At 45.2% G+C, this 26,567-nt stretch overlaps 1 protein-coding gene across 1 annotated transcript in view; it reads left to right on the plus strand.

Moving 5' to 3' along the window:
* LOC137324643 (5'-nucleotidase-like) overlaps nucleotides 1-4,053 on the plus strand; it is a 78,223-nt gene extending 74,170 nt beyond the window's left edge. Inside the window, exons 8-9 of the mRNA XM_067989186.1 lie at nucleotides 1,626-1,826; nucleotides 1,931-4,053. Coding sequence (XP_067845287.1) covers nucleotides 1,626-1,826; nucleotides 1,931-2,100 — 371 coding nt within the window. The 3' untranslated portion in view covers nucleotides 2,101-4,053. The remainder of the gene's footprint in view (nucleotides 1-1,625; nucleotides 1,827-1,930) is intronic.
* The last annotated feature ends 22,514 nt before the right edge of the window (nucleotides 4,054-26,567 follow it).

Raw genomic sequence — 26,567 nt, forward strand, 5'->3', positions numbered from 1 at the left:
GGTCAGCGCTCTCTCCCCCGGTCCGCGCTCTCTCCCCCGGTCCGCGCTCTCTCCCCCGATCAGCGCTTTCTCCCCCGGTCCGCGCTCACTCCCCCGGTCAGCGCTCTCTCCCCCGGTCAGCGCTCTCTCCCCCGGTCAGCGCTCTCTCCCCCGGTCCGCGCTCACTCCCCCGGTCAGCGCTCTCTCCCCCGGTCAGCGCTCTCTCCCCCAGTCAGCGCTCTCTCCCCCGGTCAGCGCTCTCTCCCCCGGTCAGCGCTCTCTCCCCCGGTCCGCGCTCTCTCCCCCGGTCCGCGCTCTCTCCCCCGGTCCGCGCTCTCTCCCCCGGTCAGCGCTCTCTCCCCCGGTCCGCGCTCTCTCCCCCGGTCCGCGCTCTCTCCCCCGGTCAGCGCTCTCTCCCCCGGTCAGCGCTTTCTCCCCCGGTCAGCGTTCTCTCCCCCGGTCAGCGCTCTCTCCCCCGGTCAGCGCTCTCTCCCCCGGTCAGCGCTCTCTCCCCCGGTCAGCGCTCTCTCCCCCGGTCAGCGCTCTCTCCCCCGGTCAGCGCTCTCTCCCCCGGTCCGCGCTCACTCCCCCGGTCCGCGCTCTCTCCCCCGGTCAGCGCTCTCTCCCCCGGTCAGCGCTCTCTCCCCCGGTCCGCGCTCTCTCCCCCGGTCTGCGCTCTCTCCCCCGGTCAGCGCTCTCTCCCAGTCAGCTGCCCTAAAGTTAAAATCGGCCCCTATGTTCCTCTGACTAACACCATCCTCCTGATGACATGTCACAAGTTTATTTTAAACAATTTAACGCCTGTGTAATAACAGCACACAGGGTCATAGGTCAAGTGCATAAAGCATTTGTACATGAACTTCACTGATTAGAATTTCTATCCTAAAAGGTTTATTTTATTACGATAATGTCACGTTAATCAAGGTGGGAAAAGGTTGTCTGTGAGTGAAACTAGAAAGTGACAGATAAATCAAAAGTTTATTTTAGAACTGGGGCCAACTGTTTCCAACGAGGCTTGAGATGAACTCCAAGGCATTGTCATTCCTTTGCTGTTTAACAATTCTTAATGCTGGTCCGCAGACGAAACTGCTATTTCCTGTTGCGTTTAGAAACCAATTTGATTGGTGTATTTAACTGAGTATTAATATCTTACTGGCCACTTTTAGTATCTTAGGACATTGACCCTCCCCCCAATATAGTCACTGTCCACAGTGATTAGAAATGCCAAATTTCAGGGTCACCTCAGGTCAGACTGGCAGGGCTGGCAACATACACTCAGGGCAATGCCAATGTCACTCTTAGTCAAATGACACAAGAGTGGCCCATTGTTGACTCTCTGATTTCACACCCTCCTTTGATGAGGTATCTAGTCTACACTTAAGCTTGTGATGGGGGGGGAAGGGAAGGGAGGTTATAAGAGGCAACAATGGCTCCCAAATGGGCACCAACTGATTTGTCTGCACAGGAAGTCCAAACAGTACTTGAGTGCCCCACACCAGCACATTGGGCCGATGTTAAGTGCCTCCGCAAGGAATGGTGGGGTTGAGCACAATCTGCCTGCTGACTGCCCATTGTGTGCCTAAAATGATTGTTTGTAATGTTAATTCTCTCCCTGCTGCCAAGTCTGACGTAATGAATTTTCCCAGGTGTCCATGTGGTATTCGACCTGAGTCGAAACTCGGGACACAGAGTGGCCAAGCTGGATGTTCTGTGCTCAGACTGCCGTGTGCCACACTATGAACCACTCGATGAATCCAAAGTTTACAAAATCGTTACCAACTCCTACATCGCTGGAGGTGGAGACGGGTTCACTATGTTGAAGAACGAAAGCCTGAAACACGACACTGGTAAACACACATTTTAAATCGATGTTCAATCCAGCAGCTATTTACTGCCAATGTTTATATGAAATATGAAATATATCCTTTAATAAGCATTTTTTCCCCTCTAGGTGACACAGATCTTTCAGTCGTTTCAAATTACATCAGAGAGATGCAGCGGGTTTATCCTGCAATCGATGGAAGAATATCTTTTATAGGAAACAGCAGCACGAGGCTTTGTATTAATCTGAAAATTGGATTGGTTTTTTTCTCACTTTTTGCTTTGTTTTTCCATTTTTGACGATTATGACCAATGAACTAATTGCTGCATTCGATTCTAGAAAAGTATTCAGTGAAGTAGCTGTTGGCCCTTTTCAAATGTTTTTAATGTAATTTGCACATCCCGAGAGAAGTTAATCTTATTTCCTGTTTAAAGCACTGACTGATTGATCCCCAGTCTCGACACTCACTCCCACATCCACACAGTGTGAGGGTCAGAGAGACCCACAGGCACAAAGGTTTCTGGGTAATGGAGTGGGGCTGGACAGTGCAACCACCTAACGCAATGAGGACTTGCATTTATATAGCGCCTTTCACGACCTCAGGATGACCCAAAGCGCTTTACAACCAATGAAGAACTTTTGAAATGCAGTCACTGTTGTAATGTAGGAAACATGGCAGCCAATTTGGACACAGGCAGGTCCCACAAACTGAAATGATCTAAATGACCAGATAATCTACTTTTAGTTGTTGGTTGAGGGATAAATATTGGGCTGGGACACCAGGGAGAACTCCTTTGCTCTTCTTCGAGATAGTGGCACGGGATCTTATACTCCCACCTGAGAGGGCAGATGGGGCTTCAGTATAATGTCCCATCTGAAAGACAGCACCTCCGACAATGCAGCATTCCCTCAGTGTGGCATTGGAGTGTCAGCCTGGATTATGGGCTCAAGTCCCTGGAGTGGAACTTGAACCCACAATCTTCTGACTCAGAGGCTACCATTGAGCCACAGATGACAGTGTATTGCAGCATAATGTGGCAGCAAGACCAGTACTCCTCTCGTAATAAATACACAGCCCTGTATTTAACAGATTGTTGGTGGCAGGATCATGACTTCTCTAATTCAATGTGAAATGAAGGAATACACAGCTCCTTTAAGTGATGACCTTAATTTCCTTGTGCTGCACAACCCTGCTCAGCGGCCGTCGTGTGGATTGTTGTTCTGCCGATGTACAGAGCCCAGACACACAGCTTTGTTTGGAGGAAGCATCTTGTGGTCCCCTGACCCCCCGCCTGTCCCCCTCCATTCCGCCAGCCCCAGGATGTAGCAAGTCACCATCAGCGAAGTTGGTAATGCAGATATCGATCTGTGCGTGTGTACAAAGTCCCATCACCAGCAGAAACTTTTCAATTTCCTGACTGAGCACGTTTGCAGATACAGCACAGCCCAGCCATCGGAATTGTGCTTCTATTAGAATGCGGGCTGGAACATCCCGGGGGAGGGGCGTAGGGTTACCAACCCATCAGGATTGTCCTGGAGTCTCCAGGAATTAAAGATTGATGATCTGGGAGAAAAATCATCGGGGCGTTAAAAAATGTGAAGCTTTTTTCCATTTACTTTTAACAATTCTGTTTATTAGTTATAAAAAATATTGGAAATAGGAAGGAAAAGGCTGTTTGACCGACAGTCAAGAATCATTCAATCAGGTAACAAAGAGTCTCTTCACTTTCCATTGGTGTGGAAAGGCAGTGCGCGGTGATAATGGACGTGTCGGGCGACCAATGGCAGGAGCCCAGTGGGGGTGGGGTGGTTGGAGGCGGGAGGGTCATGTGATGATGCCTCCAGGAATATGTCCAACCAGAGTTAGCAACCCTAGAGGGGTGCCAGTGTGGGCACGCTGGCATGGAGGCCTGAAAGGTCATGCCATGCGCCTGCCACAGTGGGAGACTGAGGGACAGTGACTTCTCAGGGGAGTGGGGAGAGCCAAGGGGGACCAAACCAAACAGTATGATCCGAGGCTCAGCTAAACTCTGCAAGTAGTGAAGAGGCAAGGCCTAGGCCCTGAGAGAAAGGAGGCCTGTGGTTGTGAAAGTCCTTTTAGCTTTTGGGTGAGTGGATTGTTAAGTTTTGTGTGTTCTTTTTCCATGATTGTTAAATTTTTAGCTGTTTATGTTGTAAGTTTTATATTTAAGGATATCAGAGAATTGTGACGGGCACTATGATTCTAAGAAAAATAAAGTTAAGCTTCCTGATTTGTTTGGAAGAGCTGATGAGTATTTTGTTTAGTTTTGTTTCTCTTTACCTCTGTGAGGTGTACACACCTGGTAATTTCATCTCCCATTTAATCCTTCGACACAATCCTTGGATCACTGTGATTTGACCGTGTGCACACTGCTCAGCTAAAGCCGACCCATAAGAGAGCAGTGCTGGTTATGGAAAGGGTGCTGGGTAATTTAAAGTACTGGTTTGGGCTGCGAGGGGTATGGGGCAAAATGCATGAGCTGCTGTGGATAATATCACTAGTCTGGCGGACAGTGGTGGGGTGTAGGGAATGGGGATGCACAAGAGGCCAGAGTCGGAGGGACGCAGAGTTCTCGGGGCTTTAGGGCTGCAGGAGGTTTCAGAGATGGGGAGGGGTGAGGCCAGGAGGGATTTGAACATGAGGATGAGAATTTTAAACTTGAAGCAGTGAGGCACTGGGATTAATGTAGGTCAGGGTGGACAGGGGTGATGGGTGAGCAGTGTGGGTGTGGGATCAGATACAGGCATCACCATTGCTGTGATGCTCTGGTTACGCTTGAATATGTAAGAGTGGAATCTAACGAGGGCAGTGCCACTGAGTTGGACAATGGAGGAGAGACATTGGAGGAGGATGGTGCGGTCGACCGTATCAGAGGCTGCAGAGAGGTCAAGAAGGACGAGGAGGGATAGTGCACCATGATCCATTATAAAGGATGTCATTTAGAACGTTGATTAGGACCATTTCAGGGGCGGAAACCTGACTGGAGAGGTTCAAACATGGAGTTACGAGAAAGATGGGCACGGATTTGTGAGGTGACAACATTTTCAAGGACTTTGCAGAGGAAAGGGAGGTTGAAGATGGAGATGGGGCGGTAGTTTCCAAAGGACAGAGGGTGGGACCCACACAATACAGCTTTAGGACAAAGTCAAAAGCCAGGAAGTGAGATTCAGAATGTACCAGTTTCTGCCATCTGAAGTGACCTAGCAAACCATTCAGTTGTATCAAACTGCCACAAAAAAGAATAATAAGAAAAAGACCACTCGGCTGCAACCTAGGCATCGAATTCGGACACGACTAAGACACACCCAGCCCAGTCGACCCTGCAAAGTCCTCCTCACTAATATCTGGGGACTGGTGCCAATGTTGGGAGAGCTGTCCCACAAATTAGTCAAGCAACAGCCTGACATAATCATACTCACAGAATCATAGCTATCAGCCGGTCTCCCAGATTCCTCCATTACGGTCAGGTCAGACCCACTAGAGATGGGGGCACAGTGGTATACAGTCGGGTGGGAGTGGTCCTGGGAGTCCTCAACATTGACTCCAGACTCCATGAAATCTCATGGATTCAAGTCAAACATGGGCAAGGAAACCTCCTGCTGATTACCAACTCCCACCCTCCCTCAGCTGATGAATCAGTACTACTTCATGTTGAACAACATTTGGAGGAAGCACTGAGGGTAGCAAGGGCACAGAGAACCAACATGAGGTAATAACCTACTTGACCTCGTCCTCACTAACCTACCGTTTGCAGCTGCTTCTGCCCATGACAGTATTGGTCGGACTGACCACCACACAATCCTTGTGGATACCAAGTTCTGTCTTCACACTGAAAACACTCTCCATCGTGTCGTGTGGCACTACCACCGTGCTAAGTGGGGTAGATTCAGAACAGATCTAGCAGCTCAAAATTGAGCATTCATGAGGCGCTACAGGCCATCATCAGCAGCATAATTGTATTCCACCACAATCTGTAACTTCATGGCCCGGCATATTCCTCACTCTACCATTACCAACAAGCCAGATGACCAACCCTGGTTCAATGAGGAGTGTAGAACAGCATGCCAGGAACAGCACCAGGCATACCTAAAAATGAGGTGCCAACCTCGTGTAGCTACAACTCAGGACTACATGCATGCTAAACAGCGGAAACAACATGCTATAGACAGAGCTAAGTGATCCCACAACCAATGGAACAGGTCAAAGCTCTGCAGTCCGGCCACAACCAGTCATGAATGGTGGTGGACAATTAAGAAAGTAATGGGAGGAGGAGGCTCTGTGAACATCCCATCTTAATGATAATGGAGCCCAGCACGTGAGTGCAAAAGACAAAGCTGAATTGTTTACAACCATCTTCAGCCAGAAGTATCGAGTGGATGAATCTTCTTCGCCTCCTCCCGATATCCCCACCATCACAGGTGCCAGTCTTTAACCAATTCAATTCATTCCACATGATATCAAGAAACGGCTGAGCAAACTGGATACAACAAAGGCTATGGGCCCCGAAAAAATCCCAGCTGTAGTACTGAAGACCTGTACTGCAGAACTAGCCGCGCCTCTAGCCAATATGTTCCAGTGCAGCTGCAACACTGGCACCTACCTGACAATGTGGAAAATTGCCTACGTATGTCCTATCCACAAAAAACAGGACAAATCTATCCTTGCCAATTCCGGTGCCATCAGTCTACTCTCAATTATCAGTATCAGATGGAAGGAGTTGTCGACAGTGCTATCAAGCAGCATTTACTCACCAATAACCTGTTCACCAATGCTCAGTTTGGGTTCCGCCAGGACCACTTGGCTCCAAACCTCATTTCAGCCTTCGTCCAAACATGGACAAAAGAGCTGAATTCCAGAAATGAGATGAGAGTGACTGCCCTTGGCACCAAAGCAGCATTTGACCGAGTGTGGTCAAGGAGCCCTAGTAAAACTGAACTCAGTGGAGATCAGGGGAAACTCTGTAGTGTCTGGAGTTATACCTGGCACAAATGAGGATGGTTGTGGCTGTTGGAGGCCAATCATGGCATGCCCAGGACATTGCTGCAGGAGTTCCTCAGGGCAGTGTCCTAGGCCCAACCATCTTCAGCTGCTTCATCAATGACCTTCCCTCCATCATGAGGTCAGAAGTGGGGTTGTTTGATTATGATTGCACAGTGTTCAGTTCGTCAGATAATGAAGCAGTCCGTGCCCGCCTGAGGCAAGACCTGGACAACATCCAGGCTTAGGCTGATAAGTGAATGTTACATTCAAGCCGTACAAGCGCCAGACACAATGACCATCTCCAACAAGAGACAGTCCAACCACCTCACTTTGCCATTCAATGGTATTACCATCGCCGAATCCCCCACCATCAACATCCTGGGGGTCACCATTGACCAGAAACTTAACTGGACCAGCCACATAAATACTGTGGCTACAAGAGCAGGTCAGAGGCTGGGTATTCTGCGGCGAGTGACTCACCTCCTGACTCCCCAGAGCCTTTCCACCATCTACGAGGCACAAGTCAGGAGTGTGATGGAATTCTCTCTACTTGCCTGGATGAGTGCAGCTCCAACAACACTCAAGAAGTTCAACACCAAGACAAAGCAGCCCGCTTGATTGGTACCACATTCACCACCCGAAACATTCACTCCCTTCACCACTTGCGTACCGTAGCTGCAGTGTTTACCATCCACAGGATGCACTGCAGCAACTCACCAAGGCTTCGTCCACATCACCTCTCAAACCTGCGACCTGCACTACATAGAAGGACAAGAGCAGCAGGCACATGGGAACACCAGTACCTCCAGGTTCTCCTCCAAGTCACACACCATCTTGACTTGGAAATATATCGCCGTTCTTTCATTGTCGCTGGGTCAAAATCCTGGAACTCCCTTCCTAACAGCACTGTGGGAGAACCTTCACCACACGGACTGCAACGGTTCAAGAAGAAGTCTCATCACCACCTTCTCAAGGGCAACTAGGGATTGGCAATAAATGCTGGTCTTGCCAATGACCCCCACATCCAGAGAATTAGTTTTAAAAAGACTTGTACCATTCCATGATTCCCCACCCTGTCATCAGTCACACATTGCATTGCACAATTCTCCCTTTAGTGGTTTATTAAAGTTGTAGGGGGCGAATTTGAGCCGTGTAGCGCCCGTTTTGTAGGCGTTATGCAGACAATTGAGCCTTGAAAATGGCATCTGAAATGCGCACACACTCTTCCGATGTGAAGTGCGTAGGACACCATCTTGGAACTCCATGCTCCAGCCATAGAACGGGTCAAGGACAGCACAGCTTGTGACTGTCACGGTAACCATGGTGCTTAATTTTTACGTCTCTGGTTCCTTTCAGGCTGCTGCTTGAGATATAAGCAACATCTTGCAGTTTACAGTGCACTGCTGTATAAGGGAGGTCACTGAGGCTCTGTATGCATCAGAAACAGATTCATCACATTCCCTCTTACCAGAGACAAGCAGCAGGAGCGAGCGCAAAGGTTTGCTCGCATTGCAGGCTTCCCCATGGTGCAGGGTGCCATTGACTGCACGCATATTGCCTCATCTAAACTCGGCCATATTCATGAACAGAAAGGGATTCCACTCCCTCAATGTGCAGCTGGTGTGCGATCACAGGCAGCGCATCATGCAGATCAATGCCCGCTATCCTGGCAGCAGTCATGATTCCTTCATTCTGCGGCTGTCCACCGTGCCACCTTTATTTCAACCAGCACGGCAAGTCAAAGATTGGCTACCAGGCAACAAGGGTTATCCCCTCATGAAGTGGTTCATGATTCCAGTCCAGAATACACGCATACGTGATAGCAGGCGTACAGTGAGAGCCATGCTGTCACACGGATCACCATCGAGCACACCATAGGTGTCCTCAAGCAACGCTTCCGCTGCCTGGGCCGCTCTGGAGGAGCCCTGCAGTACTCAGCTGAGCGGGTATCAGGATTCGTCGTTGTACGCTGCATGCTGCACAACCTCACCGTTATGAGGGAACAGCCCTTTCCACCGCCTATCCGGCGAGAACCTGAGCAAGAGGCAGAAGAAGAAATGGAGGTGGAGGAGAAGGAGAAGGAGTGAGCGCAGCAGGAAATGATGGAAGAGGCAGGAAGGCTACAAGGTAGACAGGCCGTGTCTGCCAGGGCTCTGTGTAATCAGATTATTAATGAGTGATACCAGTAACCTCAACGACACCTCCCCATTCACCAACAGTCCCACACTCCTTACCTTTCCTCTCTCACATGATCATCAATCGTTCTCCTAATGATTACACATTGCTTCTCCCCTCGGCTCTTCGCAGAAATGAAAACCAACACCAAATACAAATTCAAATCCACATTTATAAATGAACACATGAAATTATGCAAACAAAATTAGACTATTCACCCTTGTGCATTCCCTTAGTGCCTGTCGTTCGTGAACCTTTACCTTTCCTTGTGCTCCTACGAGGTGCATCCCAAGTTGCTGGAGCATGGGTGGTGGAAGGCTGCTGACCTACAATTGAGGAGAGTGCAGATGGCCTTGGAGGACGACCTCGAGCAGCTCTGGACGGGAGGGCCCGGCTTCAGACTGCACTATCTCCGTCTGGGCTGCAGCAGTCTGGCCTGGCTGTCTGACAGGCAACAGCAAGGGCACTGGCGGAGTGGCAGGGGTGGGAGCAGGAACGCTGTAATTCTGAGAGAGGACAGCAGATTGGTCTTCCGTGACACCACTCCCACTCTTCTGGGCGGCGCCTCAGCAATCCTGGAGATCTACTGGAGAACAGATTGCTGGAGTGCTGTGACGTCCTGGACGCTCTGTTCAACAGTGGTATCCAGAGCAGCGATAGCCGCAGTCTGAGCTTGCAAGGAAGCAGTCAGACCTTACATGGCAGATTTTTGTGCTGCAATGGAAGCTGTGACATCAGTCATCAGACGCCATATCATAGTGGGTTCCACAGGTGTGTTAATGGAGGTGACGACCCATTCTATGTGGGAAAGGATGGGCTCCAAGCTCTGAGCAAAGCCATGTGCCAAGTTGGAGCTGGCCTCCCCCATTGTCTTTAACATTGTGCACAGGCTTTCTGGCAGGCTTTACAGTGCACCAAGCATTTGGCTGTGTACGCCCATCAGCCTTCTACTGCAGCCTGACCCATCAAAGTCCTCATCTGACTCCTCTGAAGCAGAACTAGTGAGTGACCTTGCCCTCCGGCGAGCTGGCACCAGCAGTATCCGTTCCCCCCGCCCCGGCTCCTGCGCACTTGTGCTCGGTGTCTCACCACGTGCAGATCCCTCCTCTAACCTAACCTCTAAACTACCCGCAGTGTCAGTATCTGAGCTGGTGGTTGTGAGTGTAAGATCGAGTGACGGTGTGTCTTCATCATCACTGACATCTTCCTCTGCATCCTCTGACAGGGCAGGTTCCAGTTCTTGGGTATCTGAAATGACAAAGGGACACAGGTTGGGTTGTGGTGCGGGGAGAGGAGAAAGTAAGACATGCGTGCTTACATCATCTGCTGAACATGAGTCAGAAAAGATTGTGGGCTGAGGAAGAAATGGGAAGCGAGAAGGAGGATTGGGTATGGAGAGACCCTCATCATCGATCCCTCCAGCACCGCCAGTGGCTACGGCCTCAGCGATGGCCCTTCCAATGATAGACAGCACTGTGTCCCCAATGGGGATGAGGACATGCAAGTGCGCCTGTCCTCCTCCAGTTCTTTTTTGCTGCCTAGTGTTTTGCACCGCCTACTCCTACAAGAAAGAGGGAAGTGTGTCAGTGAGTGTCCTGCAAGATGTTTGGTTGAATAGCTGCCAGTGTTTGTGACTTGTGAATTGTGGGTGTGCGGTTTGCAACAGTGGTAGTGTGTGAGGGTGAGAGGAAGCATCTGACTTGAAGAGTTGAGTACTGATTGAAAGAGTTATTGGTAGGTGGGTGATGGGGGATGTAGTGCGTGGAGCAGTGGATGAGGCTAGTGGGGCATTTGGTAGGAGACACCATTTGACAGTTGAACTCACTCACCTTGACCACACGTGTCAAATCATTGAACTTCTTCCTGCACTGCATCCATGTTCTTGGTGCAATGCTCCTGGCATTGATCTTGTCCTCTATTTCCTCCCACTGCCTCTTCAGCATATGTCTGGAGGGCCTCTTGCCCCCTTGTGGATATAGAATGCCCCTCCTTCTGTCCACCTCTTCCACCATGACCTCTAGTGCATCATCCAAGAACCTTGGTGCCACACTCTCCCAGGCGCAGCCATCCTTCAATATATTACAACACAGATTCACTTCACAATTGACTTCCACCACTTCCTGCAGCCACAGTGCACCTTCTCTTTAAGAGGCGCAGCTGCCTTCAAATAGAGCTAGCCACTCCCGATATCGAAGCCCCCTGCAGATGCGTGCAGCCAATCAACAATGGAGGTAGCGCAAGCTGCCGCAGCAATCATTTACATCATCAGGCAGCACGAATTTTAGGTGCTGCTTGCTTCACAATGAATGGGCGTGGGTTAATCCCAGCGCCCGTTTTCGGGGGTTATCCAATATAACCCCCGTTACATCCTACCAAGCACTTGTTTTAGCATCCAGGGGTCATAGGTTCCAGTCCAAGGGTTGCCTGATTATCCTCCTTTGTTGATGTACAACATGAATGGCCCTAAGGATAAATGAGTAATAGTTTGATCGTGGATTGTTGTCATACCAACCTTGGCCTTAACTATGCAAGGTATTTTAAAATAAATAACAGAGAAAGGAACTACGTACATACACATTAAAGTCATTAATTGTGAATATCACACAGCACAATTTCAATCCAAGGAGTGAGACACATGCCTCTACAGACCATTGGATTGCTCAAATATTGGTTCACTGTCAGGATAAGGCTGCTGTACGGCTCCGAAAAAGTATTTAAAATTATAACCATGCTGCATAGTTATGCTGTCTGGAGAGGAATCACCATGGAGCAGGGGGCAGGACGTGGAGGAATTAAGTGGCCAAAGAGAATGGAAACACTGAGCGAGAGCCTGTGGATTTGCCAACTCTACTCGAGCAGCAACATGTCCAGGAATTCCGCCAGGGCATACTGGAGAACCAATTTGCTTGAAATCCTGAAGTCTCCCAGCACAAGCATTCCTGGGTCATGTTCCTCATGATCTGCATCACCAACGCCCTAGAACTTCAGGACTCCATATTATACCGCGCCCACCCCAATGCACAGCCAGTCACATGCTCAAGCGGAAAGGAAACTCTAACACCAAGGGAAGCCCAATATAAAAAGAAAGTCCAAGACCAAGGAAAGACCTGACATCAATGAACTTCAAATACCGAGTTCAAGGACAAATTGTGTCAAATCGATGAGAAAATTGTCCTTTTTTGGTCGAATGTTTCTTCCCCCAAAGATGATGTATTGTGAGGTGATCCAAATGCTCTTTCTAAGTGGCTATCCCATTGGAAGAAATAAATGAGAGTTTCCTGGGACAGGGGAGACTTGTTACTTCCCCCACCAGGATCAAAAGACACTCCAGCAACCAAAGGTGCCACTTGTGCTGCTGTAGTGTCTGCTTGGATCTGCTCACTTTCTGGCTCAGCGTGAGTTCTGTTGAGTGATCCAGCTGGGTGGTAAGGAAGATGAGTTGCTTTGAGAGTCACTTCCCTCTGCTCTGCCTGCTCCTGCCATACTCCTGCTGCTGAGCAACCCCCTCAGCACATTCAGCCATCTACGTGGGGGACCATAATAATATGATCGAGTTCAACATTATGTTTGAAAGGGAGAAACCCGTAACAGCTACTAAGATTCTAAATTTAGGTAAGGCCGACATCAATGGGATGAGACAGAGATTGTCCACAATAAACTGGGCAAATCTGTTAATGGGTAAAATGACAGAAGATCAGTGGGAGGTGTTCAAAAAAGAATTTAACGTAATACAGAACCAGTTCATACCCCTGAGAGGCAAAAGCTGTACTTGCCAAAAAAAACAGCCATAGATGACAAAAGAGGTAAGGGATAACATAAAACAAGAAGAAAAAGCATACAAAAAATAGCACAGATCCTGGTGGCTGGGAGAGATACAAAGAGCAGCAAAGGGTGACAAATAGTAAGAGCTACAAAAAGGGAGTATGAAAAGAAACTTGCAAGGGATATCAAAATCAACACAAACATTTTTTACAATTATATTAGGAAAAAGAGGGTGGTCCAGAGCAGCCCTTAAAAACTGATAATGGTGATATTGTAAATAAAAATAAGGAAATGGCAGACATGTTAAATAATTACTTTGTGTCAATATTTACAGTAGAGGAAGAGGCTAGTGTACCGGACACCCCAAGGAAACTAATTTTGAATCAGGCTTGGGGACCCACCATAATTAACATAAATAAATTAACAGTAACGAAGAAAATAATAGCACTAAAGAATGACAAATCCCCAAGACCAGATGGTTTCCATCCCAGGGTTTTAAAGGAAGTAGGTGAGAACATTGCAGATGCCCTAACTATAACCTTCCAAAGTTCTCTCAACTCAGGAATTGTTCCTTTAGATTGGAAAATTACACATGTCACTCCGCTATTTAAGAAAGGTGAGAGAGGGAAACCAGCAAATTATAGACCAGTTAGCCTAATATCTGTTGTCGGGAAATTACTAGAGTCTATAATTAAGGATAGAGTGACTGAACATCTTGAAAATTTTTAGCTGATCGGAGAGAGCCAGCATGGATTTGTGAAAGGGTAGGTCATGCCTGACAAACCTGATTGAATTTTTTGAAGAGGTGACTGAAGTAGTGGACAGGGGAATGTCTATGGATGTTATGATGTGGAGATGCCGGTGATGGACTAGGGTTGACAATTGTAAACAATTTTACAACACCAAGTTATAGTACAACAAATTTATTTTAAATTCCACAAGCTTTCGGAGGCTTCCTCCTTCCTCAGGTGAACGGTGTGGAAGTCTATGGATGTTGGTTATATGGACTTCCAGAAGGCATTCGATAAAGTCCCTCATAAGAGACTGTTAGCTAAAGTTGAAGCTCATGGAATTGAGGGCAAATTATTGATCTGGTTAGGAAATTGGCTGAGTGGCCGTAGACAAAGAGTAGGGATAATGGACAGGTACTCAAATTGGTAGGATGTGACTAGTGGTGCCCACAGGATCTGTGTTGGGGCCTCAACTATTCACTGTATTTATTAACAATATAGATGATGGGATAAAGAGTCACATATCCAAGTTTGCCGATGACACAAAAATAGGCAGCATTGTAAGCAGTGTAGATGGAAACATAAAATTACAGAGATATTAATAGATTAAGTGAGCGGGCAAAACTATAGCAAATGGATTTCAATGTAGGGAAGTGTGAGGTCATCCATTTTGGACCTAAAAAGGATAAATCAGAGAACTTTCTAAATGTTGAAAAGCTCGAAACAGTGGAGGTCCAAAGACACTTGGGGGTCCATGTACATAGATCATTAAAATGTCATGGACAGATACAGAAAATAATCAAAAAGGCTAATGGAATGCTGGCCTTTATATCCAGAGGACTAGAATACAAGGGGGTGGAAGTTATATTACAGCTATACAAAGCCCTGGTTAGACCATACTTGGAGTACTGTGTTCAGTTCTGGGCACCACACCTTAGGAAGGATATATTGGCCTTGGAGGGAGTGCAGCGTAGATTTACTAGAATGATACCTGGACTCCAAGGGTCAAATTAGGAGGAGAGATTACACAAACTAGGGTTGTGAAGATTGAGGGGCGATTTGATCAAAGTTTTCAAGATATCAAGGGGAACTGATAGGGTAGATAGAGAGAAACTATTTCCACTAAGGGACATAGCCTAAAAATTAGGGCCAGGACTTTCAAGAGTGAAATTAAGAAACACTTCTACACGCAAAGGATGGTAGAAGTTTGGAATTCTCTTCCGCAAATGGCAGTAGATGCTAGCTCAATTGTTAATTTTAAATCTGAGATTGATAGATTTTTGTTAACCAAAGATATTAAGGGATAGGGGGCTAAGGCCGGTATATGGAGTTAGGTCACAGATCAGCCATGATCACGTTGAATGGTGGAACAGGCTCGAGGGGCTAAATGGCCTACTCCTGTTCCTATATTATTGTTGGGATGTTAGAGTTTATTCAGCAATCCCAACAGGGAGCCTCTCTTGATAGGAGTGCAGTTAGAGAATTGAGATCACAGTCAATGTTCCCTCTAATTTTTTTCGGCCATGCGTGAATGAATTTGGGTTTGTGCACCAATATAAAGGGTGTGTGCGCCACCGTAAAAAAAAATCACAACTTTAAATAGAAGATCTTTTTGGAAAACATTATTCAGGATAAATAACAAACAGAACAAATGTACAAAATAATGGTTAATTGTAACAATTTAATGTTATATTGGCTGATAAATTTATATAATTTATGAAATGGGTTTCTTAAGTTGCACTAGGATTGAGCAGACCAATCTTGTTATATTTTATTAAAAGTTATCTGATGGGAACGATTCCAATCAGCTTTTTGTTGAAGCAGCTTAATGACTCTGATTCAAACAGAAATAAATTGCATGCAATCAGAAATATGAAACAGCTGTCAAATCAGTCAGTGTGAATTTGGGGATAGGGAACAGTTTAATTAAAGCTCACCCCCCCCCCCAACCCCCATTTAATCCTCAGCAGGGTTTAAAAGATTATTGCACCACAATTGTACATCTTGCAGGTCTCATTAGTTTTGGCTGCCTCTATGTAAGGCAGGGAGCAGTTTGGTCATGAACCTGAACTGAGGGAGGCAACGGACAAAGATTAAAAAGAGGCAATCCTTGGGGCAGCTGAGGGCTTTTGGATAGCAGTTGTATAAAACAATTTAAATCAACTTCATTGTTTTGATTGCAATGTACCAATGTGATTGGAAAGTATATTTTAGCACAATTGCAGAAGGATCTTTAATAACAATATTACACATGATCTGTGTCTGAATTACTTAATTTGTAAATATGAAATATGGAAATTGATGAATGATTATTACAATATGCCAGGTAATTTGGGTTCATTTGTAGTTTACTTCAGAAGTGAATGTTGAATAGGATGGTGACAAAAACTGTTAATTGCACTAATTGTAGACTCCCTCCAATGTTATTTGCTACCAGTGCCTTAAATATGTTTGTCTTCAGACTAAAGTAACAGTTCGCCACAATTTGCACTAGAGGTGAAAAGCTTTCATTTAATTGAATGCATCTCCTCACTGAATCCTCGCGTGCTGAAGTTTTCTGATTGGAAACTCAAATCAGATATAACACGAAGGGATAGAAATGTATATATATATATATATATATATATATAAACTTTTACACTATTTGTCCAATGAATGAATATATATAAATATTAAAATATTTACACTATTTATCCTATATATATAAATATGTATAAACTTATACACTTTTTGTCAAATTATTATATATTTTTATATAATATATAAAAACTTTTACACTATTTCTTCCACATATATAAACTGTTACACTATTTCTTTAATGTGTTATATATATATATACATTTACACTATTTGTCCAATGAATATATATATATATATATCTCCATCCATCAGACAGTATACTATTTATGGAGACCGGTCTCTGAGCAGCTGGACCTCTGACCCGCACTAGACACCGACATCCGCAGGACAACGCTCCCATCCAACCTAACTTTAACTCCCACCCATGCTGCAAAGTGATTGGCAGCTGACTCACCTCAGCAGCGTCGCCACCAGAGAGCACTGGTTTGTTGTGTGAACGGAATGATCACATGTGCAGCACATAACTGCTGCGCAGCCGCGCACGCACGCAGCTTAGAGGGAGCAGTGGTCACAGAGCTGTAGACCCTTCTCTGACTTTGTGCATCAAGTGTAGCAAGGCTTGCCCTATAAAGCATTTTCCCACATTTATTTTGCACCCTGTGTCTGCGTAAAGTGTGCTCACATCAGGTATAATCATTACCTGGAATTATGTAGAATTTACAGCACTGAAACAGGCCATTCTGCCCAACTCGTCTGTGCCGGTGTTTATGCTCCACACAAGCCTCCTCCCACCCTACATCATCTAATCCCATCTGCATATCCTTCTATTCCTTTCTCCCTCGTATACTTATCTAACTTCCCCTTAAAGGCATCAAGAGTAAGATTTCCCCTGAATGGGTCTCAGCCTCAAAGTGTGGCATTTCCATTTCCCACGCCAACCATTCTTGCGATCTCTCTGAGCAACCTTGTCAATGTAGTGCTGGTTACTGGCAGATAACGGGCAAATTCGATGCTTTCAAACGGTGCCAGCTAGGAACTGAGTGGAGGCTGCACAAATTCACTTCATAAAAGGGCCTTTACAGTCACTGACAGAGGAGGCTTTCATCCCAGCTGTCTGGGCTGGGTTCAAACCCAAGTTGCGGAAGCGAAAGGGCATGTCCTGGTCCTCTGTCACGCTCTGACCCCTTACAGCCCTAGTTTCTTAACACAAGCCAGCTCGTGAAGGTTTCTGTTTATTTTTCTAACTTATTCTGAAGAGGTACAATTGGCAGTACTGTTAAAAACAAACCTCAGCCCTTGGGTGAATATTTAGTAAGTAGCTGCACAGAATTTGTTGTTGATGTTTTCTGTCATTAAATTTCAGCAGTGTTTTAGTGGGAAGAGTGTTTTGGGGGGAAAATGACCCAAGTGTCATTGTTGCTGCATCCATCAATGGGATTATGAATTGAACCCCTTGTATTATAAGAATAGACACATGGCTAGTGGGTAACGCCACGTACCTAGAAGTGTCACAGACACCAACTATCACAGTCACAGAGCGAGGGACAAATAAGTCTGATCCCAGACTTGCACACTCGGATTCTAAGATGCACTGATCAGGTTAAGTTCCAGCCAGAGGTTCTGCCATTTCCTTGTGGACAGGAAAATAGAAAGGTGATCACCTGACTTGGTGATCTCTAGTACCTCTTGGCAGCTGGTTAGAGGTGACAACCATGGACTGCCTTCCCTCTCAGGAGTAAAGATAGAAAGACTTGCATTTATACAGTGCTTTTCATGATCTCAGGACATCCCATAGCGCTTTACAGCCAATAAAGAACTTTTGAAGTGTCGTCACTGTTGTAATGTAGGAGAAACATGGCAGTCAGTGTGCGTACTGCAAGGACAACAAACAGCAATGAGATAAATGACCAGATAAATCTGTTTTTTTGGTGATATTGGTTGAGGAATAAATAGCGGGAGAATTCCCCTGCTCTTCTTTGAATAGTGTCATAGGATCTTTTACATCCACCTGAGAGGACAGATGGGGCCTCAGTTTAACGTCTCATCCGAAATACGGCACCTCCAAAAGTGCAGCACTCCCTCAGTACTGCCTCAGTACTGCACTGGAGTATGGGCTCAAGTCTCTGGAATGGGACTTGAACCCACAACCTACTGACTCAGAGGCAAGAGTACTACCACTGAGCCAAGTGGGGCAAGGGGAGGGTGAAGATTGGGGATAAATGACAAAAAAATGACATATTAGCTGATATTTATTTGAAAGAATGGGATGTGTTTGCATGGGTATACTTTCGATATTCTAATGAACAGGATCACCTAACCTCTTTGCACTTCTTTAGGACTCTGGAATTTATTTTCTTTCAAATTATTTACACAGTTATTTACATAACTTTCCTTCCTCCTACAATCTACAGTCTTTTAAAATGCAAGCTTGGTGTCACCTGATGTACCTTATCGCTTTCTGACTCTTTTTAACCTTGTTGATGGCATGGGCCTTGAACCTTCATCTAGATTGGACATGCTGGCTGACTAATTGTTATCACCTTGCATGGCAGTAATCACCAAGTTAAACAGAGCGCTAGGCTGTACAAGCAGATGCACACAGTACAACTAAGGAGGTAATTCTGACACCGTAAATGGTATTGGCGATAATGGACAGAGTGGCTTAAATGAGCTTTCCTTGTGCCTGTTATGCTCTCAGGATGAAATGGAGCAGGCATTACTCACCTCAGTTAGCCCGAGAACTGATTTACTGTAGGGTTTGAGCTGCCGATCCAACTGGAATGATCTGGGGTACCTGTGGTGTAACCAAGCTCTGAGGTCCAAGTTACAGCAATTAGACAGGGTAAAGGACCTCACACAATGGGTGCAGAACATTCTGCAGGGGGAAGGGGAACAAAGGAACATAGGAACAGGAGTAGGCCATTCAGCCCCTCGTGCCTGTTCCGCCATTTGATAAGATCATGGCTGATCTGTGAGCTAACTCCATATAACTGACTTAGGCCCATATCCCTTAATACCTTTGGTTGCCAAAAAGCTATCTATCTCAGATTTAAATTCAGCAATTGAGCTGGTATCAATTGCCGTTTGCGGAAGAGAGTTCCAAACTTCTACCACCCTTTGTGTGTAGAAATGTTTTCTAATCTCGCTCCTGAAAGGTCTGGCTCTAATTTTTTAGACTGTGCCCCCTACTCCTAGAATCCCCAACCAGCGGAAATAGTTTCTCTCTATCCACCCTATCTGTTCCCCTTAATATCATAAACTTCGATCAGATCACCCCTTAACCTACGAAAGTCTAGAGAATACAACCCCACTTTGTGTAATCTCTCCTCGTAACTTAACCCTTGAAGTCCGGGTATCATTCCAGTAAACCTACGCTGCATGTCCTTCCGATGGTGCGGTGCCCAGAACTGCTCACAGTACTCCAGGTGCGGTCTAACCAGGGTTTTGTATAGCTGCAGCATAACTTCTGCCCCCTTGTACTCCAGTCCTCCAGATATAAAGGCCAGCATTCCATTAGCCTTATTGATTATTTTCTGCACCTGTTCATGACACTTCAATGATCTATGTACCTGTACCACTAAGTCCCTTTGGACATCCACTGTTTTTAAATTTTTACCATTTAGAAAGTACCCTGTTCTATCCTTCTTTGATCCAAAGTGGATAACCTCACATTTGTCTACATTGAATTCCATTTGCCACAGTTTTGCCCATTCACCTAATCTATCAATATCGCTTTGTAATTTTATGTTTTCATCTACACTGCTTACAATGCCACCAATCTTTGTGTCATCGGCAAACTTAGATATGAGACTTTCTATGCCTTCATCCAAGTCGTTAATAAATATTGTGAATAATTGAGGCCCCAAGACAGATCCCTGCGGGACTCCACTAGTCACATCCTGCCAATGTGAGTACATCCTGCCATTATCCCTACTCTCTGTCGCCTTTCGCTCAGCCATATTCCTAACCAAGTCTGTACTTTTCCCTCGATTCCATGGGCTTCTATCTTAGCTAACAGTCTCTTATGTGGGACCTTGTCAAATGCCTTCTGGAAGTCCATATAAATAACATCCATTGACATTCCCCTGTCCACTACTTTAGTCACCTCTTCAAAAAATTCAATCAGGATTGTCAGGCACGACCGACCTTTCACAAATCCATGTTGCTCTCTCTGATTAACTGAAAATTCTCGAGGTGTTCAGTCACCCTATCCTTAATTATAGACTCCAGCATTTTCTCCACAATAGATGTTAGGCTAACTGGTCTATAATTCCCTGGTATCCCTCTCCTTTCTTAAAAAGCGGAGTGACATGTGCAATTTTCCAATCTAGAAGGACAGTTCCTGAATCTAGAGAACTTTGCAGATGCCCAAACTATAATCTTTCAATGTGCTCACCTACTTCCTTTAAAACCCTGGGATGGAAACCATCTGGTCCTGAGGACTTGTCACTCTTTAGTGCTATTAATTTCTTCATTACTGTTGCTTTACTTATGTTAATTTTATCGAGTCCCTGTCCCCGATTCAATATTAGTTTTCTTGGGATTTCTGGCATGCTATCCTCTTTTTCTACTGTAAATACAGACGCAAAGTAATCGTTCAACATGTCCGCCATTTCCCCATTGTCAATGACAGTATCCCCACTTTCAGTTTTTAAGGGGCCAACACTGCTCCTGACCACCCTCTTTTTCCTAATATAACTATAAAAGTTCTTCGTATTGGTTTTGATATCCCTTGCAAGTTCCTTTTCATACTCTCTTTTTGTAGCTCTTACTATCTGTTTTGTGACCCTTTGTTGATCTTTGTATCTTTCCCATTCGCCAGGATCTGTGTCATTTTTTGCCTTTTTGTATGCCCTTTCCTTATGTCTTATACTGTCCCTTACCTCTTTAGTTGTCCATGGTTTTTTTTTGGCAAGTAGAGTTCTTGCCCCTCAGGGGTATAAACCGATTCTGTATCACGTTAAATGTTTCTTTATACATTTCCCACTGATCATCAGTCGTTTTACCCATTAACAGATTTGCCCAGTTTACTGTGGACAGTCTCTGTCTCATCCCATTGAAGTCGGCCTTACCCAAGTCTAGAATCTTAGCAGCTGATTCACTTTTTTCCCTTTCAAACACTACATTGAACTCGAACATGTTATGATCGCTATTGGATAGATGTTCATGCACAGTTAAGCCGTTAACTAAATCTGGTTCATTACTCATTACTAAATCTAGTATGGCTTGCCCCCTTGTTGCCTCTCGGACATACTGCTGCAGAAAACTATCCCAGACACACTCAAGAAATTCACTACCTTTCTGACAGTTGCTAGTCTGCTTTTCCCAATCTATGTGAAGATTAAAGTCCCCCATTAAGACCACTATGCCTTTGTTACACGCTTGTCTAATCTCTGCATTTATACAATCTAGCACTTCAGAGCTGCCAGGAGTCCTATATACAACTCCCACTATAGTCTTAGATCCTTTCCTATTTCTCAATTCAACCCATAAGGTCTCTGTTGGCTGCTTACCTCTCATTATATCCTCCTTTATCATTGAAGTGATTTAATCTCTAATCACTAAGGCTGCTCCTCCCCCTCTTCCATTTTCCCTTTCTCTCCTGTAGACCTTATAACTCGGTATATTTAGTTCCCAATCCTGACCATCCTGCAGCCATGTCTCAGTAATAGCTATCATGTCATACCGTCCAATTTGAATTTGAACCTGTAGTTCATTTAATTTATTCCTTATACTCCATGCATTTGTATATAGAACTCTTAGTTCTATATACAAATGCATGGAGTATAAGGAATAAATTAAATGAACTACAGGTTCAAATTCAAATTGGGTTAGGGTTAGGGTTAGGGTTAGGGTTAGCCTAGCCTGACCTTCAGCTTTGATGCTGGGTTAATCGCCTTACGCCTTCTAGTTTTTATTTTATCTGTCGTGCCTAAAGTACACTTTCTTTCCGCTGCTCAATGCTTTTCCCTTTCACTTGTTCTTGAACAACTGTTTGTACTATTTGTATTGTAGATTTCCCCTGGGTCTTCCCCTCTCTTGCTGCTCTCAACTTTACTCCCTTCTGACTCCCCGCTCAGGTTCCCATCCCCCTGCCACTCTAGTTTAAACCTTCCCCAACAACACGAGCAAACAGCCAGATGTTGTGGTCCACGTTGGAACCAACAACGTAGGAAGGAAACGAGTTGAGATCCTGCAGTCAGAGCTTCAGGAGCTATGGAGGAAGTTAAAGAGCAGGACCTCAAAGATGGTAACCATTGAATTACTCCCAGTGCCACGAGCAAGTGAATATTGGAGCAGTAATATAAGGCAAGTTAATGCGTAGCTCGAGAAATGGTGCAGGAGGGAGGGCTTCTGACTCGTGGAGTATTGGGACCAATTCTGAGGCAGGAAGGACCTGTACAAGATGGTCAGGTTGCACCCTAACGGGCCTGGGACCAATGTCCTTGTGGGGAGGTTAACTCGTGCTGTAGGAGAAGGTTTCAACTCATTTGGCAGGGTGATCGACCAAAAAGGAGATCTTCTTGTGGAGGCAGAGGGCATGGCTGAGGTACTAAATGAATACTTTGCATCTGTCTTCACTGAAGAAGAGGATGCTGCTAATGCCACTGTAAAGGAGGAGGTAGTAAAGAAATTGGACAGGATGAAAATAGATAAAGAGGAGGTACTTAAAAGGTTGGCAATACTCAAAGTAGAAAAGTCATCGGTCCAGATGGGCTGAGCGAAGTAAGGGTGGAAATTGCGGAAGCTCTAACCACAATCTTCCAATCCTCCCAGAAGATATGGGAGTGGTGCCAGAGGATTGGAGGATTGCAATTGTTACACCCCTGTTCAAAAAAGGGGAGAGGGATAAACTCAGCAACTGGAGGTGGGGAAACTTTTAGAGATAACAATCCATAACAAATTTAATGTCACTTGGAAAACTATGGATCATGGGGAAAGAGCAGGGGAATGGTACTAATTGGATAGCTCTTTCAATGAGCCGGTACAGGCATGATGGGCCGAATGACCTCTTTCTGTGCTGTATCATTCTATGATTATACATAAAGATTAAAATGAAACAGAAAAAGGAGGCTTATGATAAATGTCAGGCTCATGAGACAGAAGAGAATCGAGCTGAATACAGAAAATACAGAGGAGAACTAAAAAAGAAAATAAGAGGGGTAAAGAGAGTGCATGAGAATAGATCAGTGGGTAACATAAAAGGGAGCCCAAAAACCTTTTATAAACATATAAATAGTAAAAGCGGAGTCAAAGGAAGGGTGGGGCCGACTAGGGACCAAAAAGGAGATCTTCTTGTGGAGGCAGAGGGCACGGCTGAGGTACTGAATGAATATGATTAACAATATTCTTGAAATCATTCTCCTTTTCCACTTTGGCAATGGTCCCATTCACTGTACGTGCATTTACTGTTTCCTGCTCCAATTTGGGTTACTTTATTTTTATTTACATTAAAAATCCATCTGCCTCTCCATAGCCCATCAGCTTACTTGGTCATTTGTAAGTTACTGATGCTCTGTTTTTAATAGGTATGACCTAAATTAGGTCTTGGAGGGGAATAAATTCTGCAAGTACACAGATGCTCAACACAACACTGTTTAACTTTAGCAGTAACGCGATCAAAATAAGTCATCAAATTTGAACTGAAGAACTCTGATGTCATACCTCTAATGCATTGGTTAAGTATGAGTGTCATTGATTAAAAGTTAATCGCGCTTTTAAAAAACGTAACATTTATTTTATTTTCAAATTAAATAAAGATAGTGGATAGTATGGAGAGAATTAAAAGGCTGTACTTCAGTTGTGGGATTCTGTTGCAGTTACACAATGTGAGAGTGCAGCTGAAACAGTTTATCAATATTGGCAGAGCTCTGATTCAGTTACCTCCTTTAACTCATTTGCTGTTTTACATAATATATTTGAGAGCTTAAATTTTCTGAGTACGTGCCAATAACAAGAAACCTCGACCACTACAAGCACAAATTGGAAAATTGGTGAGAATGCGCCCACCATTTTCCGAAATGTGAGGTACCTTGTTGCTGGCACATACTTGGAAAATTTACCTTGAAATACGATTTGAAAAAGTTCAATCGTTAAAATCTAAAAAAATACTTTCATTTAAATAATGTTTTATCGTGTCTTTCAGAAATACCCCAAAGTGCTTCGCATCCAGTGAATTATTTTTGAAGTACTAGAAGTATTTGAAAGGAAAAAATTTGCAGGGCTATGGGGAAAGGACGGGGGAGCGGGACTAGCTGGATTGCTCTTGCATAGAGCCGGCTCCGACACGATGGGCCGAATGGCCTCCTTCCGTGCTGTAACCTTTCTATGATTCTATGATTCTAGATTGCATCTGACTTCACTAGAGAAGAGGATGTTGCCAATGTCACAGTAAAGGAGGAGGTAGTAAAGAAATTGGACAGGATAAAAATAGATAAAGAGGAGGTACTTAAAAGGTTGGCAATGCTCAAAGTAGAATGGTCACTTGGTCCTGATGGGAGGCATCCTCGGTTGCTGAGGAAAGGTGGAGATAGTGGATGCTCTGGCCGGGGAAATGGGACTAATTGGATAGCTCTTTCAAAGAGGCAGCACGGGCACGATGGGCCGAATGACCTCCTTCTATGCTGCATCATTCTATCATTCTATTATTCTATGATCAATGGCGGCGAGAGCATTTTCTGCAATCTGTATTTTACTTCAGTTGCAGAATATCTCCCCGTTCTATAACAACATCAGGAACATGTTACAGAACCTCCAGGTGTGAGGAAATCTCCCTCCGACAGACCCAGGATGTGGCCTATTAGAAAGAACTTGTGGGACGGCAGAACAAATCCTCACCCTTCCGGGAGGGACAAAAAAGTGGGCTGCCTCTAATTTATTTTAAAACGTGTTTCGATCTTTAATTAAATCTTTTTTCCCGGCAGGTAAGTCTCTCCACGGACCCGTCATTCCCAGGCTAGGGCATGAGGACTGTCAGGACACACCCTGTCTGCACCTTAAATTTGTGTAAAGTTACAATCTATAATTACCAAAACCACAGTCAATACTTAGGGATTTTTTTTTTACTTGTCACAAAGATGAATCATTTGTTTGGTCTGTTTTCAAAGAAAAGTTTTGTTTCCCATTTCGTTCAAGAATCTGGTTAATCTTTATCTAATCATGCAAAAATTCAGAGTACTCCCAAAACAGATAACATAATCACATACTCTCAATGAAATGGGCTATTCTAATGGTTCCGTGTGTGTTTGACCCTGTGTAGTTTATCAGTCTGAAGGAAAAGAGAGGTGAAGAGCAGAAAGGGAATGAACAGTGAACAAGGCAGGAGCCTTTCTTTTAGGTGGTCGAAGTATTGTGGGCAGTGCAGGCCCGAATTTCCAATACGTTCTCCCGGCAGGCGAGGCTCCCTGCCAGGAGCCCCCAGTCAGAAAATTAACCCCATTATCTCTCTCTCTCACACACACATACACACACACACACACACACGTGAACAATTACTAACCTTCAGCACTAGCTGCAATCTGAAACAGGGAGACTAATGTTCACCATTACAGGTTAGATCACTTCAAGAATATAATGTGAATAGTTTTCATCGGTGCTGCAATAAAAGGTGGGCACGGTCTATTTTTCCATTGAGTTTTTGTTAAAAAAATTAGGTTTGTTGAAGTGAAAGGATTTTAGAAAGAAAAAGCAAAAAAAAACTGCACACACTGGGAACCCGTCAGCAGGCCAATCACAAACTGGAGAAAAGTGATGAAATCACATTTCAGGTATAAACCCTTTGTCAGAATATATTTTGTATTTTGTTGTGCAAGAAGGCTGGAGTTTGCTGGAGTTTGCTGGAGTTGTCTGTTTATAGGATGCTTCACCAGGTTTTAGTGATATTAATAATTTTGCAATGGTGGCAGGTTGGCAGTGGGGGGATGAAGGTGCGCGTGGCAAACCCGCATGAACAAACCTTACCGTTTCCAACGCGATCGCATGTTGATTGCTGATGATTAAAGTCCTCTCTGGGTTCACGCCCGGCAGCCAGCCTGATTGACTTGGGGAGGGGGGGTGGAGAATGGAAGATCGGGGGGGGGGGGGGTGGTGAGGGGAAGATCGGGGGGAGAGAGTGGAAGATCGGGGGTTGAGGGGACGAACGGGGGGGAGAGGGGAAGATCGGGAGGACATCGGGGGGGGTGAAGAGGGGGACATCAGGAGGACATCGGGGGGGATGAAGAGCAGGAGATCGGAGAGGGAGACATCGGACATCGAAGCAGGGTGTAAAGGTAGGTTCATTTTGTGTTTTAACTTCCTTCTACGGTGTTTTATGTAATTTATTTAGTTTTTTTTCCCTGATCCGGCCCTTCATGTCCGGTGAAACCAGACGTGAATCAGAAGCGGTGGACAAGCCGCCCGGGTAAGTTAAAAATCGGTTCAATTATTTCATCTGTCTCAGGTAAAGTGCCTTAAGTACCTCAATGAGGTACATTTGGCTCTTTAACTGTCATTCCACCAGCTTTAATTGCCGGCGGGA

This window comes from Heptranchias perlo, chromosome 8 (genome assembly GCF_035084215.1).
Source record: "Heptranchias perlo isolate sHepPer1 chromosome 8, sHepPer1.hap1, whole genome shotgun sequence".
NCBI classification, from domain to species: domain Eukaryota; kingdom Metazoa; phylum Chordata; class Chondrichthyes; order Hexanchiformes; family Hexanchidae; genus Heptranchias; species Heptranchias perlo.